Consider the following 24,222-nt stretch of genomic DNA (forward strand, 5'->3'; position numbering starts at 1 on the left):
GCTTAATTCTGTGGTTCATATTTTCTTATTTCTTTCTAAATTTTGGTCTGCTCAATCCACTATGACCTATAATTGTAAATTGTTAATTTCCTCCTGGTGCTTCTGCTTTGCTTTTGGCTGCATATATTTTGAGGCTACGTCTTTTTTTTTTTTTTTTTTTTGGAGGATAGGGAATCAGAATAATTATGTCTTCCTGGTGAATTTATCATTAAGTAAAGCAACTCTTGGTCTTTAATAATGCTTTTTTGCCCTTAAGTCTGTTGAGTAATATATCAGCTTTCCTTTGATCAACATTTATCTGGTGTTGTGATCATCACTGGTTGCCTAATCAAAATCCATTTATCCCTTTTCCTTCCAATAGAAGCTCAGTTTTGCTCAGGTAGCCACCTGTTTCTCTTTCACACAGCTAAGTATCTCAGATTGGTTGGTCTACGGGTGAGTGCATTCTGTTTTCCAGTTGGTTGGTTGTTGGGCATGAGATTCAGTGTCGGCCAAAATGAAGTGTGCTGACAGGCGGGGAGCCTCTGGGAAAGCGTCCTTCTTCTGAGTAGAGCCATGGTCTCCCCCGCCACCTGACGATGGCTGTTCCTCGTGTCACCCCTGGATTGGCTGCAGCCGTCTTGCTACAAGCCTAAAAGCCAACACAAAGCAGAGAGAAGGAAAGAACCCAGGTCCTTCATACAAACGTTTGCATAATTTCTTGTTGAGTACCCTTCTAATTTTTATGTGTAACTTTTCTTTTAGTGCCTTATATAAACTGAACAACATTGAGTTGCTCTGGACACAAACACAGAGGGCTTTTTTTTAAACCTCTTATGAGGAACATTCATCCACTTACATTTAGTAGTATATTTGATGTTCTGTCATCTTATTTTGCTGTTTTAAACTTCTTTGCAATTCCTTTTACTTTTTAATCTTCTGTTATATGTACTTGGTTTTATTTGCTTTTTTACTTATGTTTTTTGAAAACTCTATTTTTTTTTCATTCTGCAAGCAGTTGCCTTTAAAAATAAGGAAAATTCTTGATGTTCCATGCCAGTTTTGTAAAAGCAAAACTTGATGCAGTCTAAATGTTACTAAGAATTAAATATACATAAAAAGAATGGGTTGTTTATAAGCAATTGAAGTGGTAATTCACCTAGAAAAAATTTTAAGATATACTGCTAGATGATAAAAGTTGTTTGGAAACTCTGCACATTTGACCTTCCGTGACTTCCTTTAGTCTGTTCCTATTCCAATTATATTTAGCAGAAATTCTGTTAAGTTTCTGACATGTAAATGCTCCCTTTTCCTAGTTTCCACAGCTAGTTCAGGCTGTCTCCCATTTTTGTATTCCTTTAGTCTTATCATTGGCCCAAGTGGTGGTGTAAGAATTAGGGTTTCTATTTTTCTAGGAAGCCTATTTTCTCCTTTAAAAACCAATGTCATGCTTTATTTATTCATTCCTTCAATCAATATTAATGACCATTTACTAAGTGCCACATATTTAAATGTAATTTTAAGGCTAGATGTTTCAGCTTAACTGTAAGATCATGTAATCTTTAAACTAAAAATCACCAAAGGAAGATACCGGAAGATAGAAGCTGCATAGACAATAAAAGCCCACAAGGGTAGATTTGGCCAGGGATGAATAACAGAGACAGTCTCTTCTTCATGCATTTGCTGTGTTTCAGCTGAGTACTAAGTACCCTATTTGGTGGGGTACTTAGTAGTCAGTTGAAACACAGCAGAAGAATGTTCAAGGAAAGTAAAAGAGACTAGTAAGTCTGAAGTTATGGCGCGTGACTTTTACTCAGTAACTTACCAAGGAAAAACTTCTGCCACTTCAAATGCCTTCAAAAACCAATAGCCTTAGTGTCTGTGCCTCAGTTTCCTCCTCTGTAAAATGGGGTAATAAATATTACCAATCCCCCTAGGTCTAGTCTGAGGACTGAGTGAACACTGATAAAATGGGATAACAATGATACCACTATTCTATAATGATATCATATATTACTTATATATTGATATACTATATAATGATTTTTTGTTTCTTATGAGCACATCAACTTTAACTTCTTGAAATTAAGAAATTGATAACAAAGTTATTTTCTACTAATCAACACAAGCTGGTCTACAGACCAATCACAAGATGGAGCTTGATCTTACTGAAATTAAACTGAGGGGTTAAATCAGTGCACTTAAAGATAATCCGATGACTTAGCCTTTAAATTTGTCAATATTTTCCTTGTTATGATGCTGGGAAAGAGAAAGCAGAGAGCATGAAACCGAAACTTCAGGATTGGGTCAGCAGCCCGAATCTGTACACCACAAACCACAGGGCAGTTATCGACGTGGAAAATCTGATGATCTTCAGCAGGCCTGTCACACAAAGCAGGTTCCTCTCCCAGAAGGTGTGGGTGGTGTCTGCAGCGGCGGCATCCTCTGATTCAGGTTCTTGGACCCATGTGTCTTTCTTTACCACCTTCCCCAAAGCATTCGAGACCTCTCTAGCTGCCCGTTCTCCGCTTCACTGTGTGCGCATCCTGCCTACGGGCTGGCGAGTCCCCTTCTGCCCCGTCCTGAGCCCTGAGCCCTGACCCCGGGGAGGAAGGAGTGTGGCGGCCCCCGGAGCCCTGCGCCTCACGCCGCTTCCTCTCTTCGTAGCGCGCCGGCTGTAAGCTTCTGGGGAGCCATCCTAGCCCTTTGGCGTAGGACTCACTTATTTCTTCATAGACCTCAGCAAGGCGGTCAGCTCTTCAGGTAAGGATGGAGCCCATGATGGCGGGCGGGCAGCGATCCACCTGGCTGGGTGTCGTCCAGGGTTATTGAAATCGGAGCGCCCTCACCTTCGATGATCACACAGCCTCGGTAACCTTCTTCCCAGAGGCCTCCTATGGTGCCAGGCAACAGGCCTGCACGGAAAAATGTGAAATCCAGGGTGGTTATTCAACCAAATGATAACATAGGCAATAATGACTTGGTTTTTATTAGTGCGGCCGATTAACTGCTTTCTGATGTCTTTTATGTCCACCCTACACTGGATTATCTTTCTCACTTTTGATGTGGTCTCCACACATTTGTTCATCCTTGGTGATCTGGCTGGACATCCTTTCTTAGTTCCCTAATTTGCCTTTCAGAACTTTGCATAGTTCCGTTTTGCCAATTTGGCAGGCTGTTCCCTGTCCTTCATGTCCCATATAGTTTGTTCACCTGCCAAAATTGTTTGTTTAAAGGCCATCCAGCTCTTTGGACTCCTTTCTTCCCAAGTCTTTTTTTGCCAGTGCCCTAAACTTGCTGAAATTTGCTTTCCCAGAACTGATTATTTTTTCCTCATCAGCTTCTTTCCTTTTCCTTAGGAAAGGAATTTTATGCCTTTTTTATTATTATTACTTTCACAGAAGTTTCAATTTTCTTTTAGTTCTTTATGAACTCTGCCATTATTGAAAATTGAATTAGAAAGGATCTTTGCCTTCTGATGCATTTGGTAACAATTAATTATCTCCAGTGGACTTTAAATCTATTTCACAGTTTGTGTGTGACCTATTTTCTACAGCAAGTATCAGGATAGTTAGAAACCTGTCTGATCACCACACTGGAGTATTAGGATGCATGTCCTCATGTACTTCTGTGTTGAATAAAACAAAATAAAGCAGCTGTAAATATGTATTTATACTGTTGGCTTATCTTAAAGACACTATAATAACATGTCTTGAAAATTAAAAATTAAATTATCATCATAATCCCAGGAGCCAAAACGACGACTTATTTTTAACAACCCCCCACCCGTCCACCCACACCCACACCCACACCCACACCCACACACACAGGCACTATTTCTATGTGTTCTTGGGAAGAAACAACCCAGAAGTTTAAGAGGTGGCCACAAAATTCCTCTGAGGGGGAAAATGTAATTTTTGTAAAAACAATTTAAGGACTATTGATTGTGGAGAGATAGCCCTGAGGATTTGTCGTGGATGGGTTCAGAGTGAGGCACAGAGAATTAAATCTCTCTCTATCAGAGAAGGAAGAAACAGTAGTAAGTAGCCTGCTATAGGCACACCTGCTGCAGTGTGACTTGTAGCTCACGCCATCGAGTGGAGACCTTTGACTTGCTCTGACCGACAGAACGCAGTGAAGTGTGGGTGGACCAGTTGTTCCTAAGCTTCAAGAAGCCTTGGGCACTTCTGCTTGTGTCTCACGGAACCCAGCCCAACCTCCTTGTGAACAAGCCCAGGCTGGCCTACTGGGGGGTGAGAGACTGCATAGGGCAGATCCAAGTCAGCCCATCTGTCCCGCCGAGGCCCTAGACACACCAGAGCCCAGCCTCTAAAACAAAGCCAGTCTGCCACTGCCAGCAGGCGCATGAGGTGCCCAGCTGAGTCCAGTCCAAATTGCTGCCCAGCAGACTCACGAGCTAAATGCATAGTTGTTTGGAACGGGGGCGGGGGCGGGGCTTGAAGCAATAAGAGCTAATTGATACAGAAACATTTAAATCTCTGAAGATAGCATCACCAGGGCCAGGAGTTGGTGCTGGGAATAGGCGAGACTCTGGGAAGAGACATAGGTGGTGCGGGAGAAAGAGCCAACAAGGCAGGTGATGTCAGTGACAGGTGTTTTTATTTTTTTAATTGAAATATAGTTGATTTACTATAATATTGTGTTAGTTTCAAGTGTACAGCAAAGTAATTCAGTTATGTGTGTATATATATGTATTTTTTTCAGATTATTTTCCATTATAGGTTATTACAAGAGGTTGAATATAGTTCCTTGGGCTATACAGTAAATCCTTGTTGCTTATTTACTTTATGTGCAGTAGTTTGTATCTGTTAACCCCATACTCCTTATTTATCCCTCCCCCCTTTCCCTTTGGTTTGTTTTGTCTGTGAGTTTATTTCTGTTTTGTATAGGTTCATTTGTATTTTTTTAAATTCAATATGTAAGCAAAATCATATATTTGTCTTTCTCTGCTGACCTATTTCACTATGATAATCTCTAGGTCCATCCACATTGCTGCAGATGACAAGATTTCATTCTTTTTTATGCTTGAGTAATACTCCATTATATATATAAAGGAATATATACATGAGATATTTATATATATATAATTTTCTTAGACTGTTCATCTGTTGATGTGCACTTGGGTGTGTTTCTGTCTTGGCTATTGTAAATAGTGCTGCTATGAACATTGGGGTGCATGTATGTTTTCAAATTATAGAGTCTTCTCCGGATAGATGCCCAGGAGTTGGAGGTTCTTGATGGAGAGAATGGCTGAGACAGCGCTGAGGCTGCTCTCACAGAGGGAAGCTTTCTTCAGTGCTGCCCTAACCCCAGAACCTTCCGCAAAGGGCTCCCGCTCATACTTCTCTTGGACGGGCGGCATTTTTCAGAAATCAGAGGAAAGGAGCTGTGTTACGTATCTGCGCTCACAAGGGCAGGAAGGGAGGGAGGAAAGGGGAACAGTTGCCAGACGGGAGGCTGGGGAGAACCGAACGCTGAGAGGCGGCAAACAATGACCAGAATCGTGAGGTGACGTGTAAGAGTATGTCCTGCGCAGGAATTCCTGGAAATAGAGTGTTGAGGTTTTCACTCTCTAGAGGTTCAAGCCAGTCCTGTCTAAGTCTTAGTGGGTAAAATCACCCTCGCCAACCAGAGGACTTTCAGCCACTAGGAGCTGGCGTCGGGTTATACAGAGTTTCTCTACCGTACGTAATGTTTTGTGTTTCATTCATTTTGAAACTGTGTGGCGTGTAAGTTCAGCTCCAGAATCAGTAAGAAGTAGTTTTCATCGCTTCATTGCTAACTTGCTTTTAATACATCTGGAATCAAAGGAAAAATTTCTCACCAACCAATGTGAAAAGCCAGACAACAGCAAAGCAAGTGTGAAGTCAAAACTGAATTCTTGGACGTATTGGAAGGGAAGGGAGCAAAGCAGGCGAGATGTGTAAGCAGGGCCGACCAGCATATTTGGGGCAAGAGGAGCAGTTTAGCTTTTGGCCGATTACAGTGGGCAAGATTTTGAAATGCTGCACAATGTCTCTTTCCTCCTTAGTAGTTCCAGAACTGGTTTTTGTGTTGGTTGGTTGGTTAGTTGGTTGTTTTTAAAACCCTGCAGCTTCCCCTTCATTGAGCCAAGAAGCCGAAGACAGTTTTTTTACAGGGAAGGGGAGACAGAACGCCACCCAGAACAAAAGAAACCCTTGCTCGGCTTTGAGTTTCAAACTGGACTTTCAATATAAAGTCGGTAGGTGCATCGTAGTCTCAAGAAATTAGACTTTCAAGCAGGAGTAGGGTGCTTTCTCAGACCTCTCCCAGCAGACTTCCTACATCACAAGCTTGGAGGCTTGGCTTCAGGGAGGACGAAGGCGAACATGTGTCCAGAAGTGCCAGCCACACAGGGGAGAGTAAGCGCCTCTGTTCTGGGAGGGCTGAGCGGCCGGGCAGAGGCGCCCCAAATGCTGGGCCTACTTGGGAGCCTGTGGGACATAAGAAGCCGGGAGAGGGCCGGGCGGCCCCCGAGCCCCCCGCCGCGGCCCCGGGGTGCCGGGCAGGCAGCGCTGGGCCGGGCCCGGAGGCTGGCGGGCTGGGACGCACGCGCGGCCGGGCATCGCGCGGCGGCCCCTCCCGGCTGCGCCCCCCCGCCGCTCCGCCCGGGGCAGCCGCCTCGCGGGGACCGGACGCGCGTCGCGCCGCCTGCAGGGGCCCTGGCGCCCGGGACAGGGGCGGGGATAGCCTGAAGGATGCGGCGTTCGCGCCCAGGCGCCGTTTTACGCTAATCGGTCCTTTAAAAGTCTTCTTCCCGCTTTACTGACGTGTGATGGGCAACAATCGCATCTCTTTAAGGCGTGCGGCGCGACGGCGTCCTATAAACGTGCGCTGTGAGAAGATGGCCGCCTCCCAGCCGGAGGGGCTGTTTTCACCCGGGAGACCCGCCCCGAGCTGGCAAGGTCACGTTCGGCCGCCGTCGGGGGAGACGGGTAAAACTTGAAGGAAGCTACGCACGCTTTTGTACGTCTGAGTCCGCGCTGGTGGCTTTTTTGAGCGGAGTACCAGCAGAGTATATGTGGAGCAGTCAGCGGGCCGGGGCGAGGGCGCGGAGGTCGTCCGTGAGGAGGCCGGGCTGCCGCTGACGGGGCGACAGCGGACCGAGGGCTTCCTCCCGGGGGACGCGATGCTCGGCGAAACGAGCCAGCCCCGAAGGCCGAACGCGGCCCGATCCCGCCTCCGTGAGGCTACGCAGGAGCAGAGGGGCGGCCGGGGGCGGCCGGGGGCGGCCGGGGGCTGAGTTCCGCCGCAGGACCAAGTGCTGAGATGGGCCGCGCGCGGTCCCGGCGCCGTGCGCTTCTGACGCGCTCACGGCAAGTGCCCCTCCGCCGCCATCTCCCGCGCGCGCGCGCACACACAGGCGACAGGCAGACTCCGGGGAGGCGCTCTCGGTGTTCTGCTGTAACACCTTTGCTGGAGCCTAGCTGCTGGACGATGGCGGCTTAGTTTCTGCTCTGCAACAAAGTGGGTCGGCCCTGCGTGGGCATCTACTCTGGGAGGCGTTGGTGCTTCTCCTGCCTGGACTGTGGTGCTCGCGAGACTGCTGTTTGGCGTGACCAGACTCCCCCAGTCGCGCGTGTTAAAAGCGTGCAGTTCTTTGTATATCAATCAAACCTCAATAAAGCGGTTATAAAAAAGAAAAAAGAATCGAGGGTTGTCTAAAGCTCCTAAGGAGTTCTTTCAGCCTTCCTCTGAAACGTCAGTGCTCCGCCCAGAGGGCGTGAGTAAATCCCCTTGCTGAGGAAGGCACTCACATCGTTACCCTCCCGGGTGAAAGGGCCACGCAGCCAGAGTGGGCGCACGGGAGCGCACCGAGCACCCCTGGGCCCCGTGCAGGGTCGGCCCGAGTCCGAGGGGCACACGTGTCCCCAGAGTCACGACGCTCCAGGCGGGAAAGAAGACCCGCCTTGCCTCCACGCTTTCACCTCTGTTGTCGGAGCTCATGGCCAGGTCAGTTTCAGAGAATAATCCAAATAAACTAACCTCGGAGATTACAGTGGGGTCACTTGTCTTCTGTTTTAAATCAGCGTCAGCAGCTGTCTGTTGCTTCAAACGGGACAAGATAATTAAGGTGCTCCCTTAGTGTTTTACACCTTGCGAGTGCAGATTAGGAAGGACCATCAGAGCTGAAAAAAGCAACACATTTCCTTCAGAGCAAAACCGGGGGCCAATCGTGACATCCTCCCCATGTGTCCACAAGGTTCAAGCAGGACGCGGGTTGGTTGGGGCCAGCGTTTCCCTGCAGCGGAGGGGACGCATTTGCAAGCTGTCAGGGACCACGCTCGCCATCTTTATGTGCCTGGACCACATCCACAATGCAAACTGAGCAGATTCTCAGGGCAGCTCCCAGCCTAGAAGTATTTCTCACAGCCCCAGCACAAACTTTTCAGAGCCCTTCAGCCTCTTTTTCTCTCTAAAAGTGCTGAATTGTACATGGGAGTTGCAGAAAACTCACATTTGCCTGTTAGCACAACCTAAACACCACACAGTGGAACTTCTGAGAGTTGGGTTCATTGTTTAGGCCATTTTGGTAGATTAGTGGCACCGTTAAGAGACCTTTACTGTTTTTCCAAAAGTATGACTATATCTTCTTAAATGCCTAATTTGCACCCACTGAATCACACACTGGGAGAACTTGGCTCATTCAGAATAAAAAATATACTGAACTGACTGAGGTAACTTGAGAGGATTCTTTGTCCGCGCGTGAGTCAGTGACTGAAACTGTTGGGTTGCTTAACAGATAGAGTCCCTGCTGGAGACGCTGTGGAGTGCGTCTCAAGGCCACTGACTCTGCTGGTAAGGGTGCCCCGACCCACCTTTTCTCATTATAGGTTTGACTAGTTAGGCTTTAAAAATAATTTTATCCAATCCAGCTATTCCACTCCTGGGTGCATACCCAAGAGAACTGAAAGCAAGGACTTGAACAGATGTTTGTGCACTCATGCTTATGTCAGCATTATTCACAATAGCCAAGTGATGGAAACAGTCCAAGCGACCACCAGTGGATGGATGGATAAACAAAATGTTGTATGTGCACAGAATGAAATATTATTGCCCTGTAAAATGGAAGGAAATTCTGACATACACAACAGCATGGATAAACCTTGAAGACAATGTGCTGAATGAAATAAACCAGACACAAAAAGACAAATATTGTATGAGTCCGCTTACATGAGGTAGCTAGGGAGGTCAGATTTATAGAGACAGAAAGTGGTTACCAGGGGCTGGAGGAGGGGAGATTAGGAGCTGGTGTTTAAAGGGTGCAAAGTTTCAGTTTGGGAAGATGAAAACATTCTGGAGATGGATGGTGGTGATGGTTACACAACAGTGTGAATGCACTTAATGCTGTTGAACTGTACAATTTAAAAAACGGTTGAAATGGTAAATTTTATGTTGTGTATATTTTACCACAATAAAAAAACTAAAAATAACTGTACACAAAATATAATGTTGACTGTCATCTTCTAGATGAATTGCCTTTGAAATTCATATCGATTTGAATTTAAAAAGTCATCACACCAACAGAAATAGCATGACTCTGAGAGGTCTGTCAGAAGGAGAAAAAGCACTAAGACACGATGCCTGATGATCTGGCATAACCCAAAGAAATAGTGAAAAGTCACATAAATTGAAACAGTATTGGTAAAAGAAACCCCTTAACCTAACCAAGTGTATAAGACTAAGACATACCAACAAGGTACCCAGTGGCCACATAAATGTGGCTAGCCTGAATTGAACTGTGCTATAACTGTAAAATACACACCAACCTCAAAGATTTAGTGAAGAACAATGTAATATATTTCATTAGTAATTTTTATTCATTAAATGTTTAAATGATAATATTTGGGATACATTTGGTTAAATTAAGCATAATAAAATTAATTTCACCTGTTTTATTTTTACTTTTTTTACTACAGCTACTAGAAAATTTTATTTTATATATGTATGCAATGTATGTACTTTATTGAAGTATAATTGACATATAACATTATATTAGTTTCAGGTATACAGCATAATGATTTGATATTTGTATATATTGTGAAATGATCACAATAAGTCTACTTAACATCTGTCACCACACATAGTTACAAAAATTTTTTTTCTTGTGATGAGAACTTTTAAGATCTACTCTCTTAGTAACTTTCAAATATGCAGTACAGTGTGATGAACTAGAGTCACCATGCTGTACACTACATCCCAATGACTTATTTATTTTATAACACCCCACACCCCCGCCTCTGGCAACCACTGAACTGTCCTCTGTATCTGTAAGTTGTTTTGTTTTGTTTTTGTTTTTTGTTGTTGTTGTTTTTTTGCGGTATGCGGGCCTCTCACTGTTGTGGCCTCTCCCGTTGCAGAGCACAGGCTCCGGACGCGCAGGCTCAGCGGCCATGGCTCACGGGCCCAGCCGCTCCGCGGCATGTGGGATCCTCCCGGACCGGGGCATGAACCCGCGTCCCCTGCATCGGCAGGCGGACTCTCAACCACTGCGCCACCAGGGAAGCCCTGTAAGTTCAGTTTTGTGGGGGTTTTCGGTTTTGGGGGGTTTTTTTTAGATTCCACATATATGGATCATATGGTATTTGTCTTTCTCTCTGATTACACTTAGTGTAATGCCCTCAAGGCCCATCCATATTGTAACAAGTGGCAATACTTCATTCTTTAGTATGGCTGAATAACATTCCATTGTATATATTTACGGCACATTTTCTTTACCCATCCATCAATTGATGGACACTTAGGTTGTTTACATTCTTGGCTATTGTAAATAATGCTGCAGTGAACAACGGGGTGCATATATCTTTGCAAATTAGCATTTTAATTTTCTTCAGATAAACAGCCAGAAGTGGAATTGCTGGATCATATGGCAGTTCTATTTTAAATTTTTTGAGGAACCTCCATACTGTTTTCCATGGGGGCTGTCCCAATTTACATTCCCACCAACAGTGCAAGAGGGTTCCCTTTTCTCTATATCCTTGCCAACACTTGTTATTGCTTGTCTTTTTGTTGATAGCTATTCTGATGGCTCCGAGATGATAATCTCATTGTGGTTTTGAGTTGTGTTTCCCTGATGGTTAGTGATGTTGAGCAGAAAATTTTAAATTACACAGTGGCTCGTCTTATATTTCTGCTCTAGAAGTATGTGGGGTAGTTCATGGTATAACAGCATAGAGGTAGAGTTCGTTTCATGACTATGGGCTCCTTCTCTAAGGTATAAGAGACCAACTTTTACGACTTTGTCAGTTCTGATACCTTTCTATTCCTACTCCCTAGTCTTAGCCGTCTACTTTATAGTAGGCCCAGTACAACAAACTCCTCTTCATTGTTCTCATTTCCTCTCTGTATTCTGTTCATTGTACCTCTACCAGATTAACTTTTAGAAAACCCTTGTATACATTTTTTTGCCATGGCCAAAATCCAGTAACTACATCTGGGAAGTTTGCAGATTCCGGGTTTCCCAGAGATTCTGAGTCAGTAGGTTGGGGGCAGGACTGAGACTTTGCATTTCAATGGATACCCCAGACTAGTATCATGCAGGAGGCCTGGGGAACACTGGCCTGTGGGATTAAGCTGATTCCTCAAAGTATTTCTCAAGGCTCTTTTTATCTTCATAAACGGGTTAGTCTAATCTGTCTGAGGGAGAATGGGAAGCAAATACCTGGAGAACCTTTGGAAGAGAATAGGCCTCTGTCCTGAGCAGCTTTGATACTTGCCTGATTGATAGAGGGCAGGGAGTTGGCCCTAAAGGTGTCTCCAGCTCTGCTATTCTTTGACCCTTAACCTAATTATGATTATCTACATCCTCAGAGTAATTTTTCCAAGCTTCAGTCAGTTTGAGGAAGTCAACCTGTTCAATGCTGCATTTTGTAGTGCTGACATCATAATATGAATCTACATGAGCCAAGATGGTTTTGACATGTGCTCTTTTTCATAAATTATTTTCCTTGCTTTTCTATTGATTAGCTCCAGGCATCTTTAGGGATGGTAATGTCAGGACTTAAACTCTCATTCTAATAGACGAAGGTGATGACATTGCAGACTGATGAGCTGAAGGCCATATCTGCCTCACAGAGTCTTTTTGATTTTTCTGCATGGTTGCTGTTATGGACTGCGTCCCCCACCCCCAAATTCATATGTTGAAGCCCTAACCCTCAATGTGACAATATTTGGAGATAGATAGGCCTATTAAAGAGATAAGTAAAATTAAATGATGTATAAGGGTGGGGCCCTAATTCCATAGGACTAGTGTCCTTATAGGAGGAAAAGACACTAGAGATGAATCTCTTTGTGAGCACACGGCAAGAAGGTGTCTGTCTGCAAGCCAGGAAAGAGGTCTCATCATAAACCAACCTGTCAGCCCCTTGGTCTTAGACTTCCAGCCTCTAGCACTGTGAGAAAATAAATGTCTGTTCTTTAAGCCACCCAGTCTGTTGTATTCTGCTATGGCAATGAAATTGCCAATACTTAAAATTTGGGTGATTGCCTATAAAAATCTGAATTTCTCTTGAAAAATGATAAGATCTGGCTACAATTAGCTAGAGATGAGTAGTAATTTGTCTGCACTCTCCACTTCTGCACAGTCTCCACCACTCCCTTCTGTCTCCCAGACATGGAGGCTAAAGGTCAATTGGCAATTGTCTCAGTATTATTATTATTTTTTAATCCAGCTCTTTTCACTCATTTACATTACTTGACTTACCATCGTGGATTTAGTTTTGTAACTGATAATGTAACTAATCTATTGAGAAAGGTCAATTTTCTTCCAATAATGAAATAGGATTTGCATTTAACTATCCACACTATCTTGTCTGAACTCCCTTTTGATATATAGTCTTTCTTTATGAGCAAGCTAACCAGCTGTAGATTCTGAATATGTGTGAACCATGCTGATAAACACTAATATACCTTTCAATCATGAAAATAAATTAGGACATACATCTAAACTGAAATGACAAATCTTAACTCTGAACATCATGGGCCAATTATGTAATCCGCAAAGGATGTCTTTTATCAACTAATGAATCAGGGTGGCATGAACTGGCAAAAGAAAAGCTCCCTTTTGTCTTGATAGATGCAAATAAAGAATAATTACTTTTACTTGAAATTTTGAAAAAAATGGATTGGGAGTATAAGGATTCCATCGTTACATGATTTCAAGTCAGCCATGAGAGCTGAGCATCAGAAACATTGAAATATTAACTTTACATCTTGCATTTATGGAAATTAAAGCATAAGGCATTTTAAGAGCCAGAAAATGTAACAACCATTTATCAGAGAAAATGGGAGCAGAAGCTAGAGACACGGAAAGTAAAATGGAGGAAAAAAAAAAAAAGGAAAACAGTTGCTGGAATGAGGGGAAATTAATGTAACAGAGCAGAAAAAAAAAGAGCACAAAGGAGAAAAACATGATGCTTTAAAGGAGAACAGAAGTCTATGAAACTGTACTGTATTTATTTATTGGTTGGAAGTGTATAGACTAATTCAGGCAAAATATATAAAGAAACAGTAAATCCCAATATTGTTTGTCTTAGGCATCTACAACAATAAACAAATGAATGGATCAAAATCATTCTTTTCAAAACAACAGGGTGTAAAAAGCAATCTATCAATGACTTTTTGAGTTATTTCATTTGTCTGCTTTTGGTGCTCTTGGAATAGAATTCAGCTGCTTAGACAAAAAAGTTTTTCAGAATTTACTTATGGGCCATTTCAGCATGCTTCAAGTATGCTGTACTACTATTAGTTGTAATTGAAAGCTATTACAAATGTGCATTTTGTAGGTTAAAGTATATTATAGTGTTTTAGATGTTGAAGCGACCATTCTTTTGTCAAAAAAAAATTTATTTATGGGTTGTGTCTCCCATTTGTAAACTGAGGATCTCTCTTTTAAAGTTAGTATGGGAAGAATGTCTGCCTTAGAAGTTTCCATAGAATAAAAAAGTAAAATTCACTGGGAGTGTTTTTATTTTAAAAAAGTAATTCATGTTTATTGTAAAATAGTTTAGAAAATACAGATGAGCAAAAGGGACAACAAAAATCATTCTTACTCCACCATTCAGAAATAATCACTTCTTTGACTAATCACAGTGTGGTGTGTATAAGTCCCATCTTCTTTCATTGTGACTAGCTACATGTATATAATTTTAAAAATGTGATCACACTGTATACATTGTTTCAGAACCTGCTTTCCAAGTTAACAAGGTCTTGCGAAAAGCTTTCTATGTCATTAACTATTATTCTACAACATGTTTTCATGGTGAGGTTGCACCATAATTGAATTAACCAATTTTCCCCTAACAGTTTTACCATTATAAATACTGACGTGGTGAACACCCTTGGACATAAACCCTTGGGCATAATCCAAAGGGCACAAAAAATTAAAAAGCTTCTGGTGTGCATCGCCAAATTGTCCTTGCAGAATAACTGTGCCCACTTAGATAGACCCTAGTATGATACGAGATTAGCCGTTTTACCAGTTCTCCTGTATTTTAAATGAGATCACAAGTAGGAAGTACCTAATACAGTGACAGCATTAGGTAGCATCATATAAAATGTTGTTCTCTTTCTACTCCTTTCTCACTGAGGAAGAGAATCCCACTTTTTACACTTAAGTAAGTACAGGAGGAACAGGTGTCTTTTGTGCACTTAATGCATTTGAGGCAGTGAGGTTCTTAAATAAGTGGCTGTCCTTACTGTTTTCACTGAATTATAAGAATGGACATAGCCTATTCCGTTCTTGTCTTTTATGGAATGTGATTACACACCTTCAATTATTTGGACTATGAAATTTTCTTTATTATTATTATTATTTTAAGATGCTGGGGGTAGGAGTTTATTAATTAATTTATTTATTTTTGCTGTGTTGGGTCTTCATTCCTGTGCGAGGGCTTTGTCTAGTTGCGGCGATCGGGGGGGCCTCTCACTGTCGCGGCCTCTCTTGTTGTGGAGCACAGGCTCCAGACGCGCAGGCTCAGTAGTTGTGGCTCACGGGCCTAGTTGCTCCGCGGCATGTGGGATCCTCCCAGACCAGGGCTCGAACCCGTGTCCCCTGCATTAGCAGGCAGATTCTCAACCACTGCGCCACCAGGGAAGCCCCTCTTTATTATTTTTAACCTAATCTTGTCAGATGGCTGTCTGTTTATCAACAACTGAATTTCTCATTTTCCTAAGTGGAAATAAATTTTCCAAATATTTTGAATCATTGACTTTCAAGTCCATGCAAATGCCTTAGAGATACATAAAGGTAATTCCAAAATCTATCAAAATAATAGGATTTGCAGTGTCATTCCCTAAGACATCTAACCTTCCACTCACTTTCAGAACCTAGAGAAGTTTTAAAAACAAACTATTTTCATACAAGTCATCCTGAGAGGCAAAATAATAGTGACTACAAACAGCAGATTGATGGCGAACAGGATTTCTAAAAGGAAAGTTTCCAAGCTAAAGACAGTAGAAGATCAAAGAGTATCTATTTAAAATTCCTTCCACCTTCCTAGTAAGGTCAGAATTTTCTGTTATGCCATTTGACACACACACACACACACACACACACACACACACACAGCCAAAAATTGACCTTGAAATTCAGTTTCTCTTTTGTTTACTTTAAAGGTACTGCATTCCTGGTGCTCAAGAATTAAAAGAAACAATTCTTAGAATTACACAAGATGATTTTCATGTTAGCTTACTGTATCTGTTTCCACAAGCTTAGTTTCCTTTAAAATGGTACTTTGCTCTTATTTTATGCATTTAGTAATCATGCAAACCAAAGCCCCAAGCTTGCATTTGGTAAAGGAACAATCCTTCTCAACCATCCATCCAGTTCTTTGTGCTGCTGCTGTTTTTTGTTTGTTTGTTTTCTGCTGCTTCCCTCCACTCTCAGGACCCACTAATTCCAAGAATATTTAAAAATCTTAAAATGATGGTGAAAGCTTCCTTTAGTAGTAGTGTAACAGTAATATATTTATTAATTTTCTATAGCTGTCATAATCCATGATTTCTAGATGTGTTGTTAATGTTAGTAAAACAGCTAACCAGCGACTTTAACATTAGAAATAACTACTGTTGAAAGCTAAAGGATTTACACTATTATTTAAATTCTGTTCTTTGTTAGCATTGATACCATTTCCTTGTTTCTGTTACCCTCTCTTAGAACCTTTGAAAAGCAGTGAAGATGAATTGGTGTTTTAGAAAACCTTAAAGTTCTCAGAAATGCCTTACCTTTTCATCGGAGAATCTATCACTGGTATAATTTTCATCCTGTACAGGCTTTTCATTTCATACAAATTATTTACATTTAATTCAATTAAGTTTATGATCTTCTCTAAATTATGAAAAACATACACAGTACTTAATATTTTTCAATAAAACCTTGCCTGCTCTTTAAAGCATTAAGTGAGATTGCCGGTTTACTGAGTGCATATGCACACAGAACTGTTCTCCTAGCTAGTTTTAGATGCTGGGGACGGTTAGTTCCCAAACATTGCAGCATGCCAAGGTTACATATGTGATTCTTTTAAGTGGCTTCTAATGTTTCTATAACCTGATAAAATGCCATTAATCCTTTGTAGCCACTTTTTAAAAAGTATTGTTTGTGCTGAAAACAAGTTCAGAAATTCAAAGCAGTTTTCTGTGAAGTAATATTATCCTTACATCAGCATAAACTAATTCTTTCAATAAAAGTGTTGGTGAATCCTGTGAGGGAAATAAAACATCTAATTGTTTATACTTTGGAAATCCAAAAGTGAAAATCTCACTCATTGCTTATGTTTTTGTGATTTGCATTATCTGGTACAGTGACAGTTATATGTTGTCTTCTCAGATGGTTGATAGTTTTAGGAGAAACTTGGAATGACCTCGGGATGCTCTCTCTCAGCCCAGCTGCTTAACTCTGAATTCTATTCCATAACAGTTCGTGAAATCAGCACATCTCCTCAGAGCTCTCCCGTGGGTTGCAAGCGATCAAACAAACAAAACCATAGTGTCAAGACAGTTAGATTGGTTTAACAGAAAGGGAATTCTAAAGGCATTCATGAATGACTCTAAAAATGCACAACGGGAAGGCCATATCGTTATTAAAATCACCACAAATACAAAAGCATTGCCGACACACACACAGACACAGACACACACACACACACACACACACACACAAGCTGTATACGTATATTCTCAAATTCCTGGAAAATTATCACAAATATATTGGCTTTACATGTCATTACGTGGCATATCCCTAAAATAGAACAAAAATACCCATACAGTTTTCGGATGAACAGCATCCTTTGCATTTCTAAATTCCTGTGTTTTCAGACATTTGTTTGTAAAGGATTTGCTATGAAATGTTTCCCAGTTGAGGCCTCCTGGCCCTGGGAGTGACATGGCCTGTGTCGTGTAACATTTGGTAGCTATAATGTCCGTCCAAGTTTCAAGTGTATCTCGCCTTTTCTGTAGCAAGAGCCAACCTGCGAATGTTGGATATACAGCCAGCTGCGGCCTCCTGGAGATCCTGGTCAGGTGACCCCACCATATGCAGTAGAAGCTGCCACACACGGAGGAGCAGGGGAGAAGGGAAATAAGAATAAAACCATTAATCTAAACACGTAAAGTTAGACCATAAGAATGATGTTAAATATGGAATGCTTTTTAAGTCACCAAAGAAAAAGGCCGAGAAATTCCACTGTGGCAAATGCAAATATAAATGGTACTTAATCAGATGCAGGCATTTCTCATGAAATCCTTACCTTTTTATTTAATGGAGCTGAGCTAGACCTGTTTCTCCCTCCTTTCTTTGGTCATCTAACTGCTCGAAATTTGTGCTTTGACGTTTCTCTTGCATCCTTTGTGGCTCTTCCACCTCAGGAGACCAGCCAGCAGCGTATCATGCCTAGACTGTTGGAGCACCCTCCGAGGCTTAATCTCTCTGCATTCCAGTCTACCTCATCGTGTCACAACCTAATTATATCAGTCCTTTAGAGACTTTCACTGACTCCCACTGTCAGCTAACTACAGCCCAGTCTCTTAACCTGTCCTTGAAGGATTTCGGTGCTCTGGCCTCCGTTTACTTTTCTAGCCATTCATCTTTCTCCTGTTCCATCCTGTACTCCAAGGTCACGCTTCCCACTTCCTTTGCCTTGATTGGTGCCGTTACTCTACCTAAAATGCCCTCCCATCTCCTTCTCTGACTCTCTGTTATCCACCTTTCATGACCCAGCTAACTTTTCTACAAAGCCTCCACTGATTTCTGTCAAACAAAATGCCATTTCTCCCTCATCAGAACTCTCATAGTTGTTTACTCAAATGTCTGTTGCTATACTTGTATTCTTCCCTTTTTCACAGACTTGTATTAATGCTTTTTGTCCTACTTTAGATTGTAAACTCTGGAAGAATCTTATAAAACCATACAGTGCCTGATAGATGGTAGATGCCAAATAAATATCAAATAAATTAATTAGAACTTTAAAAATCTATCAATTATAATTCTAACTAATAGTTCTGATGAAAGATTTAAAATGTAATTTGAGTTGAACATTTTTCATACACTAGCCTTTGAGTACAAATGTGGATAATGTCATAGAATGAGGATGTCTTGATAAGGAAAGAAATATTGTAAAGAAAAATATTGTGAAACATCTTAAATATGGCAGGCTTAGGAGTTTGGCTTTTATTCTGCAGGTAATAAAAGGAAGTTGTTGAAGCACGTTAATCAGGAGAGTGACATGGTCACATTTGTACTTTAGAAAGATAAATTTTATGGCAACTTAATAGAATAAGGACTGTGGAGAGAGGGGACTGGCGGGAACTGCAACACCTCAGGCCAGAGGTGATAAGAACTGAGTAAAGCACAGCCGGGAACAGCATGGAAGGAATGAGTTCAATGGATCTTTAGGGACTAAACTATTCAACAGACGGCCCAAGGACAGCTGGGTATCCAAAGAGAAGAAAATGAAAATGGTAGTCTCATACATGAGCGTCCCTTCCAGGTAGACTGGTAACTTAAATAAGAAAGCAAAACGTGAAACGTTTAGGAAGTTGTACAAGAGGAGACCTTGATCACACTGGGGTATTGAAGGGTGTCTGGCCTCTCCGTTTCTTGACCTCCTCATGTCAATGATTTTCACCACACTTTAGCCCCTACTTCCAGGGTCACACCCTGGTTCTTATTTTTCATCACTCTCAACAGTCCAACCTCCAGACTCTCTGATAACAATTACTTCTCTTCTGATTTGGCCATTGAACTTGCTTGTTCTCATCACGACCTCTAGTCCACTGGCCTGTGGACTTTTTCTTAAACCATCTCCTGTCTTCACTTCCTCCATAACCAGTTTAGATTCTACAGTCCATCTTTTCATTCATTCTCTTACCGGTTTCTTGAGCCTCCTTATGACATCCATCCATTAAAACCCTAATCCACTCTGTATTCCCCGTGCCCTCACCTCTAACCGAGCCCTGCTGGAGACAACATGCGTGCAACAAGGCAAGTGAACCCATCGTAAATCCAGCCCCAACTGGATCCTCTCACTGCCCAGCAATCTAAATATGTCTCTCTCTAATTAGGTCACTTCCTTGTTCTTTTCAATGCCCATTTAAAATCTTCTCCATTCTTGGACTTCCCTGGTGGTGCAGTGGTTAAGAATCCGCCGGCCAATGCAGGAGACACGGGTTCGAACCCTGGTCCAGGAGCAACTAAGCCCGTGGACCACAACTACGGAGCCCGTGTGCCACAACTACTGAAGCCGGCACACCTAGAGCCCGTGCTCCGCAACAAGAGAAGCCACCGTGATGAGAAGCCCGCGCACCGCAACGGAGAGTAGCCCCCGCTCGCCGCACCTAGAGAAAGCCCACGTGCAGCAATGAAGACCCAACGCAGCCAAAAATAAATAAATAAATAAATAAAATAAAATCTTCTCCATTCTTTCCTAATCACCAACTCTTCCTCAGCAGATAACTTGTAAGGGCTCCTTCATAAGCTTGATATTTTCTCTCTAAACTGGGGTCCCCCAGTATGCTGCCAGATCAGTAACAGGGATCATCCCTTAGTTGCTCAAGTCAGCAGTCTCCCTGCTTCACACTCACTTCCACCCACCTCATCCCCTCACTCCACCAACTAAGCATCGCATCCTTGTGATTCAGCTGCCTACACTTATTTCAAAGTCATTCACTTCCCTCCATTGCCACTGGCACCATCCCTGCTAAGTCAGACACAACAGCCTCTCCCCCTCCTTACAGCCTCTCTCGCCTCCCTCTAATTAATTGTTCACACTGCATCCAGAGTAATCTCCTAAATTGTGAAGCTAACCAACAAAGGGAAGAACTCTAGAGAAACAAAAAGGAAATGAGACGTGACCAGTCTTCTGAGATTCAAGAAAAAGAATTACTCTCTTCTGAGTCAAGGAAACGGGGCCTTTTGGGGGAGCTTATGCCTTGAGTTTTGCATTGTTACCATAAACAAGGAGGCCATTAGATGAGGTGGTTCTAATGCCCTGGTAGCCTACGTAAGCAAAGCAAAACCTCAGCTAGAGTCAATGCACTTGAATCTGAGAAAATACAACTTAAAAACAACCAATCACAAATCACCAGCTAGGCTTTCCCAAATAAGGCAACTACTTAAGCTATGGCCAATCAAGTCACTTCCTTGCTTTGCTTCCACCTCTTTGAAACAGAGCAGGACCCTGTGGTCCTTGTCCCCCATGTCCTCAGCCTGCCTTCTGTCTGTGGAAAAACTTTAGCCGAAGAATAAGTTTAATCAGAGAAGTGAGAAAATGCAGAAACAAAGGAAAACAGTCCAACAAGACTAAATAAAAATAATTTAGTCATTAAGCAAAGTCAAGGACCTTTAGTTCCTCTTCAAGGGCTATAGATACTATTCTGAGCCATGTCCTGTGAGGTACTGAAGCCCCACCAGGTGGGAGAAGTTAACCACATGATGACCAGACTGTAGCCATGACAGAAACTGCCAAAATTCCAAGAGCTGGCCTCCAAGAAATGGGAACAAAGCAACCCTGGAACTAAAGACTAACTGTACTTAAACGATCAAGATGACTCTGGTCAGACCACCACGTGACCAATGTCAAGATGACCGTCAGGGCTGACTGTGCTGTTTCTGCATGGAGCTCCCTCTCTCCGTCTATAAAAGCTCTTGCCCCTTGATTGTCGGGGGTGTGTGGAGGGGAGTTGGCCCTTCGACAGAGGTCCACCCTCCCCCCACCCCCGATTCGGTTACCAGCATCCAAAATTAAGCAAACTTTCCTTTCCACCAACCTTACCTCTTTATTGGCTTTTGAGTGACAAGCAGCCAGACCCCACTTTTGGTAACATCTTCTCTATAAAAACCATCCCCTGGCTCCTGTTGGTGGAGCCCTCCTAACCATTTTCAATTTGGTGCCGCCTGATTTGAATCAATGTTTGCTCAAATAGACTCTTGTAAATGCCTCAGTTTATCTTTTAAGAGTGTTATTGAGAGTTTTTCTCCAGCATCATTCAATAACCTAGGTGTAGGATGTAGGACAGAGGACATACATTATAGGATTGTAATTCATTTGAACAGGCATGCAGTCTGGGCTGGGCTGGAAGGGAAGTAAAACAGAAGTCTACTGATAATCTGGGAGAATTAGGAAGAGAGACTTAAGTGAAAACAGTGTTAGTGGGAATGAAGCATAGGAAGAAGTTGAAAAATAGGACATTATAGTCTGAGAATGGATTATTTGGAGTTTAAGATTTATAGATAAGGTTGTCTTGAGAATTGACAAAGTCCGGGATGTGGCCATGGGAATATACATCAGTATAAGATTGTTACACAGTTTTATACACGAACACACACACACACACACACACGAACACACAATTTATATTCTCATTCTCTGTCTTTCTCTCTGCAGAAAGAGGAAATAGTGGAAAAGTGGAAGGAAGAACAGAGTAGTAGCCAGCTCTCCCTGGCTACTGTAGCACAGAGCTTAAAAGTCTTTTTTTTTGGTGGTATGCGGGCCTCCCCCTGCTGCGGCCTCTCCCGTTGCGGAGCACAGGCTCCGGAGCGCAGGCGCGCAGGCCCCGGAGCGCAGGCCCAGCAGCTCCGCGGCACGTGGGATCCCCCCAGACCGGGGCGCGAACCCGGTTCCCCTGCATCGGCAGGCGGACGCGCAACCACTGCGCCACCAGGGAAGCCCTAAAAGTCTTTTTATAGCAGCTCACACTTGAGCTCCTTTCCTAGCTTGCAACTTTCAACTCTTGATCTACAGTGTGGTATTTTTTACCAATCTACTTATTTGTTTATGCCTCACCTTACTATTATATGAAAGCTTTTAAAGCAGATATGACGATATGAAATTTAGACTGTCTCTTCTGAATGCGTATTTAGCATAGAAGTTCATCCACCACTTTTTTTTCATGCTCTCACAGATTTTAGTCTCCCACCTCATCACTGTAACCTTCCATTATCTTCATGTGTGGAGCGCTTGCTGGAAACGTGGGAAGTTCACGCTGCCGCATCATTACTAAATCATTAACTAAGAGCATCCCAGGCTTGACGTCGAGGGAGCCTAAATACTCCTCTCTTCTCAGAGGGGCCTGTTTTCCCCCTCATTCTACTTTCCAATCTTCAAATTAGTTATTTTATCAAAACCAAACGTTCCAATCAGTTTCTCCGCAAATTATATAATCACTTGAGGGCTTTCTCCGTCCTTTTCCCAAGTACAACAGATGATTAATATGAGTTCATGAGTTCCCTCGTTGATTCCACTGTCTTATAAAATATAGCATTAACATTCTCCCACCAGTCTAAATCACTTTAATAGACAATATTTATTACTATATTAATTTTTTAAATTATAGTCATGTCATCCTAATGAATAATGTCAGTTACCTGTGGATGTTTCTGGGCCATGATGCCACCTTAAAAGCTTGATTTCTACAAGCAAATGGGATGTAGAAATGGTCCAGTGTCCAACTGCCCTGCATATGCTATTCAGAAAACTGGAGGACAATAGGGGCAGCGACCTGCTACGGAGAACTCACCTAAGCTTGCCTCGCAGGGACAGCCTGCCTCACTCTGCTCTAGTCTTGGGCCTCTCCTGCAGCAGTTTTTGTTGTTGGTTTTCTAAATCTAGGGAGAAGTGAAATGGAGCTCTAGCTGTGAACCCCAACTACCTGAGTGAGGAACTAGATGCCTCCTTATCCTGTTCGTCTCCTCTATGGAAAAGGCAGTGTCAAGTAGTAGTCAGGCCGTGGGCTTTGCAGCTCCTTGGATTGGTATCCCGACTTCTCCACTTACTGGGCAAGTTACAGATCCTTTCAGCTCTGCCTTCTCATGTGTTTAATGGGGTCACCTCCCTCTGAGGGTCATTGTGAAGATGGATGAGACAGTACACACCTTTAAAAGTGCTTGACCACCTGTGTTCACAGGCTCTTGCGGTCTCTCCGTCTTCTGATCTTTGTATCCCCCCGCTCCCCTCTTCCAGTTTCGTCTGATTGTTCCCTGAGGCCGTGTGTGAGGGGGAAACTGGAGAAGCACAGGCAGGGAGACTTTACACCAGAAAGGGCAGAGGATCCCTTGTGGAGAGAAGCAACAACAGATGGGAAGGAAAGGGGGAAGGCAGACAGAGGGCAGAGGATCCACCCGGTTTTGAAGAGAGGGTTTGGAGAGCTGGGAGTAGGGGCCTTATTTGGGAGCAACTTCAGAGAGAGAGATGCTGAGTGGAACAAAGGTGGGAGATTTTAAAGAGCGTAACAGAGCTTGACTGTGCTCTCTAGCTTCAAGAGAGAGGGAGACCAGGATCACAGTTACTTTCAACTGCTCCTTGGCGGCCAGGCTTGTGTGTCTCGGACTGCATGTCCCAGTCACGGATGGACCATGAGGGGCTCTGCTTCATACAGGTTATGCACTCGAATCCCGTAAACCAAGGGCTCAGGACAAAGTGCGTGCTCCGTAATTGCTATCCACGATCATGGTGCTTCCTTCACCAGCTCCAAAGTCCGGTTCTGGCATTTACTGTTTGGAGCCCAGCCCTGGTTAGCTTGAGAAGAACAAGGAAGCAGGCATTCTGGCCCTGCGGTCCGTCTGCCTCTATCAGCACTTGCTCCAGGCCCTCCCTTGTCTCTGGTTGACTCCGTGGGTACCAATGGTCCAGGCTTCACTTGGCCACTGCCACCGCTGCCTGGCACGGCTCCCTTAGAAAGCAGCCCATTGGCTGATGCCTGCCCCAAACG

The 24,222-nt window shown here is 43.1% G+C and overlaps 1 protein-coding gene across 8 annotated transcripts in view; it reads right to left on the reverse strand.

The window, feature by feature from the left end:
• Positions 1-24,222, reverse strand: part of ODAD2 (outer dynein arm docking complex subunit 2) — a 277,030-nt gene that overhangs the window by 15,052 nt on the left and 237,756 nt on the right. For 3 of the 8 annotated variants that reach the window (XM_055087694.1, XM_055087697.1, XM_055087698.1), the window contains 2 exons: positions 23,387-23,565; positions 17,511-17,563 (listed from right to left, as the gene is read on the reverse strand). The exons of 3 other annotated variants lie outside the window; for them this stretch is intronic. In XM_055087694.1, coding sequence (XP_054943669.1) covers positions 23,413-23,565 — 153 coding nt within the window. In that variant the 3' untranslated portion in view covers positions 17,511-17,563; positions 23,387-23,412. Of the gene's footprint in view, positions 1-72; positions 632-13,487; positions 17,564-23,386; positions 23,566-24,222 lie in introns of those variants that run through there. 2 more of the 8 variants (XM_055087696.1, XM_028494997.2) reach the window with 2 other exon arrangements.

This window comes from Physeter macrocephalus, chromosome 11, assembly GCF_002837175.3.
Source record: "Physeter macrocephalus isolate SW-GA chromosome 11, ASM283717v5, whole genome shotgun sequence".
In the NCBI taxonomy this organism is placed as follows: Eukaryota; Metazoa; Chordata; class Mammalia; order Artiodactyla; family Physeteridae; genus Physeter; species Physeter macrocephalus.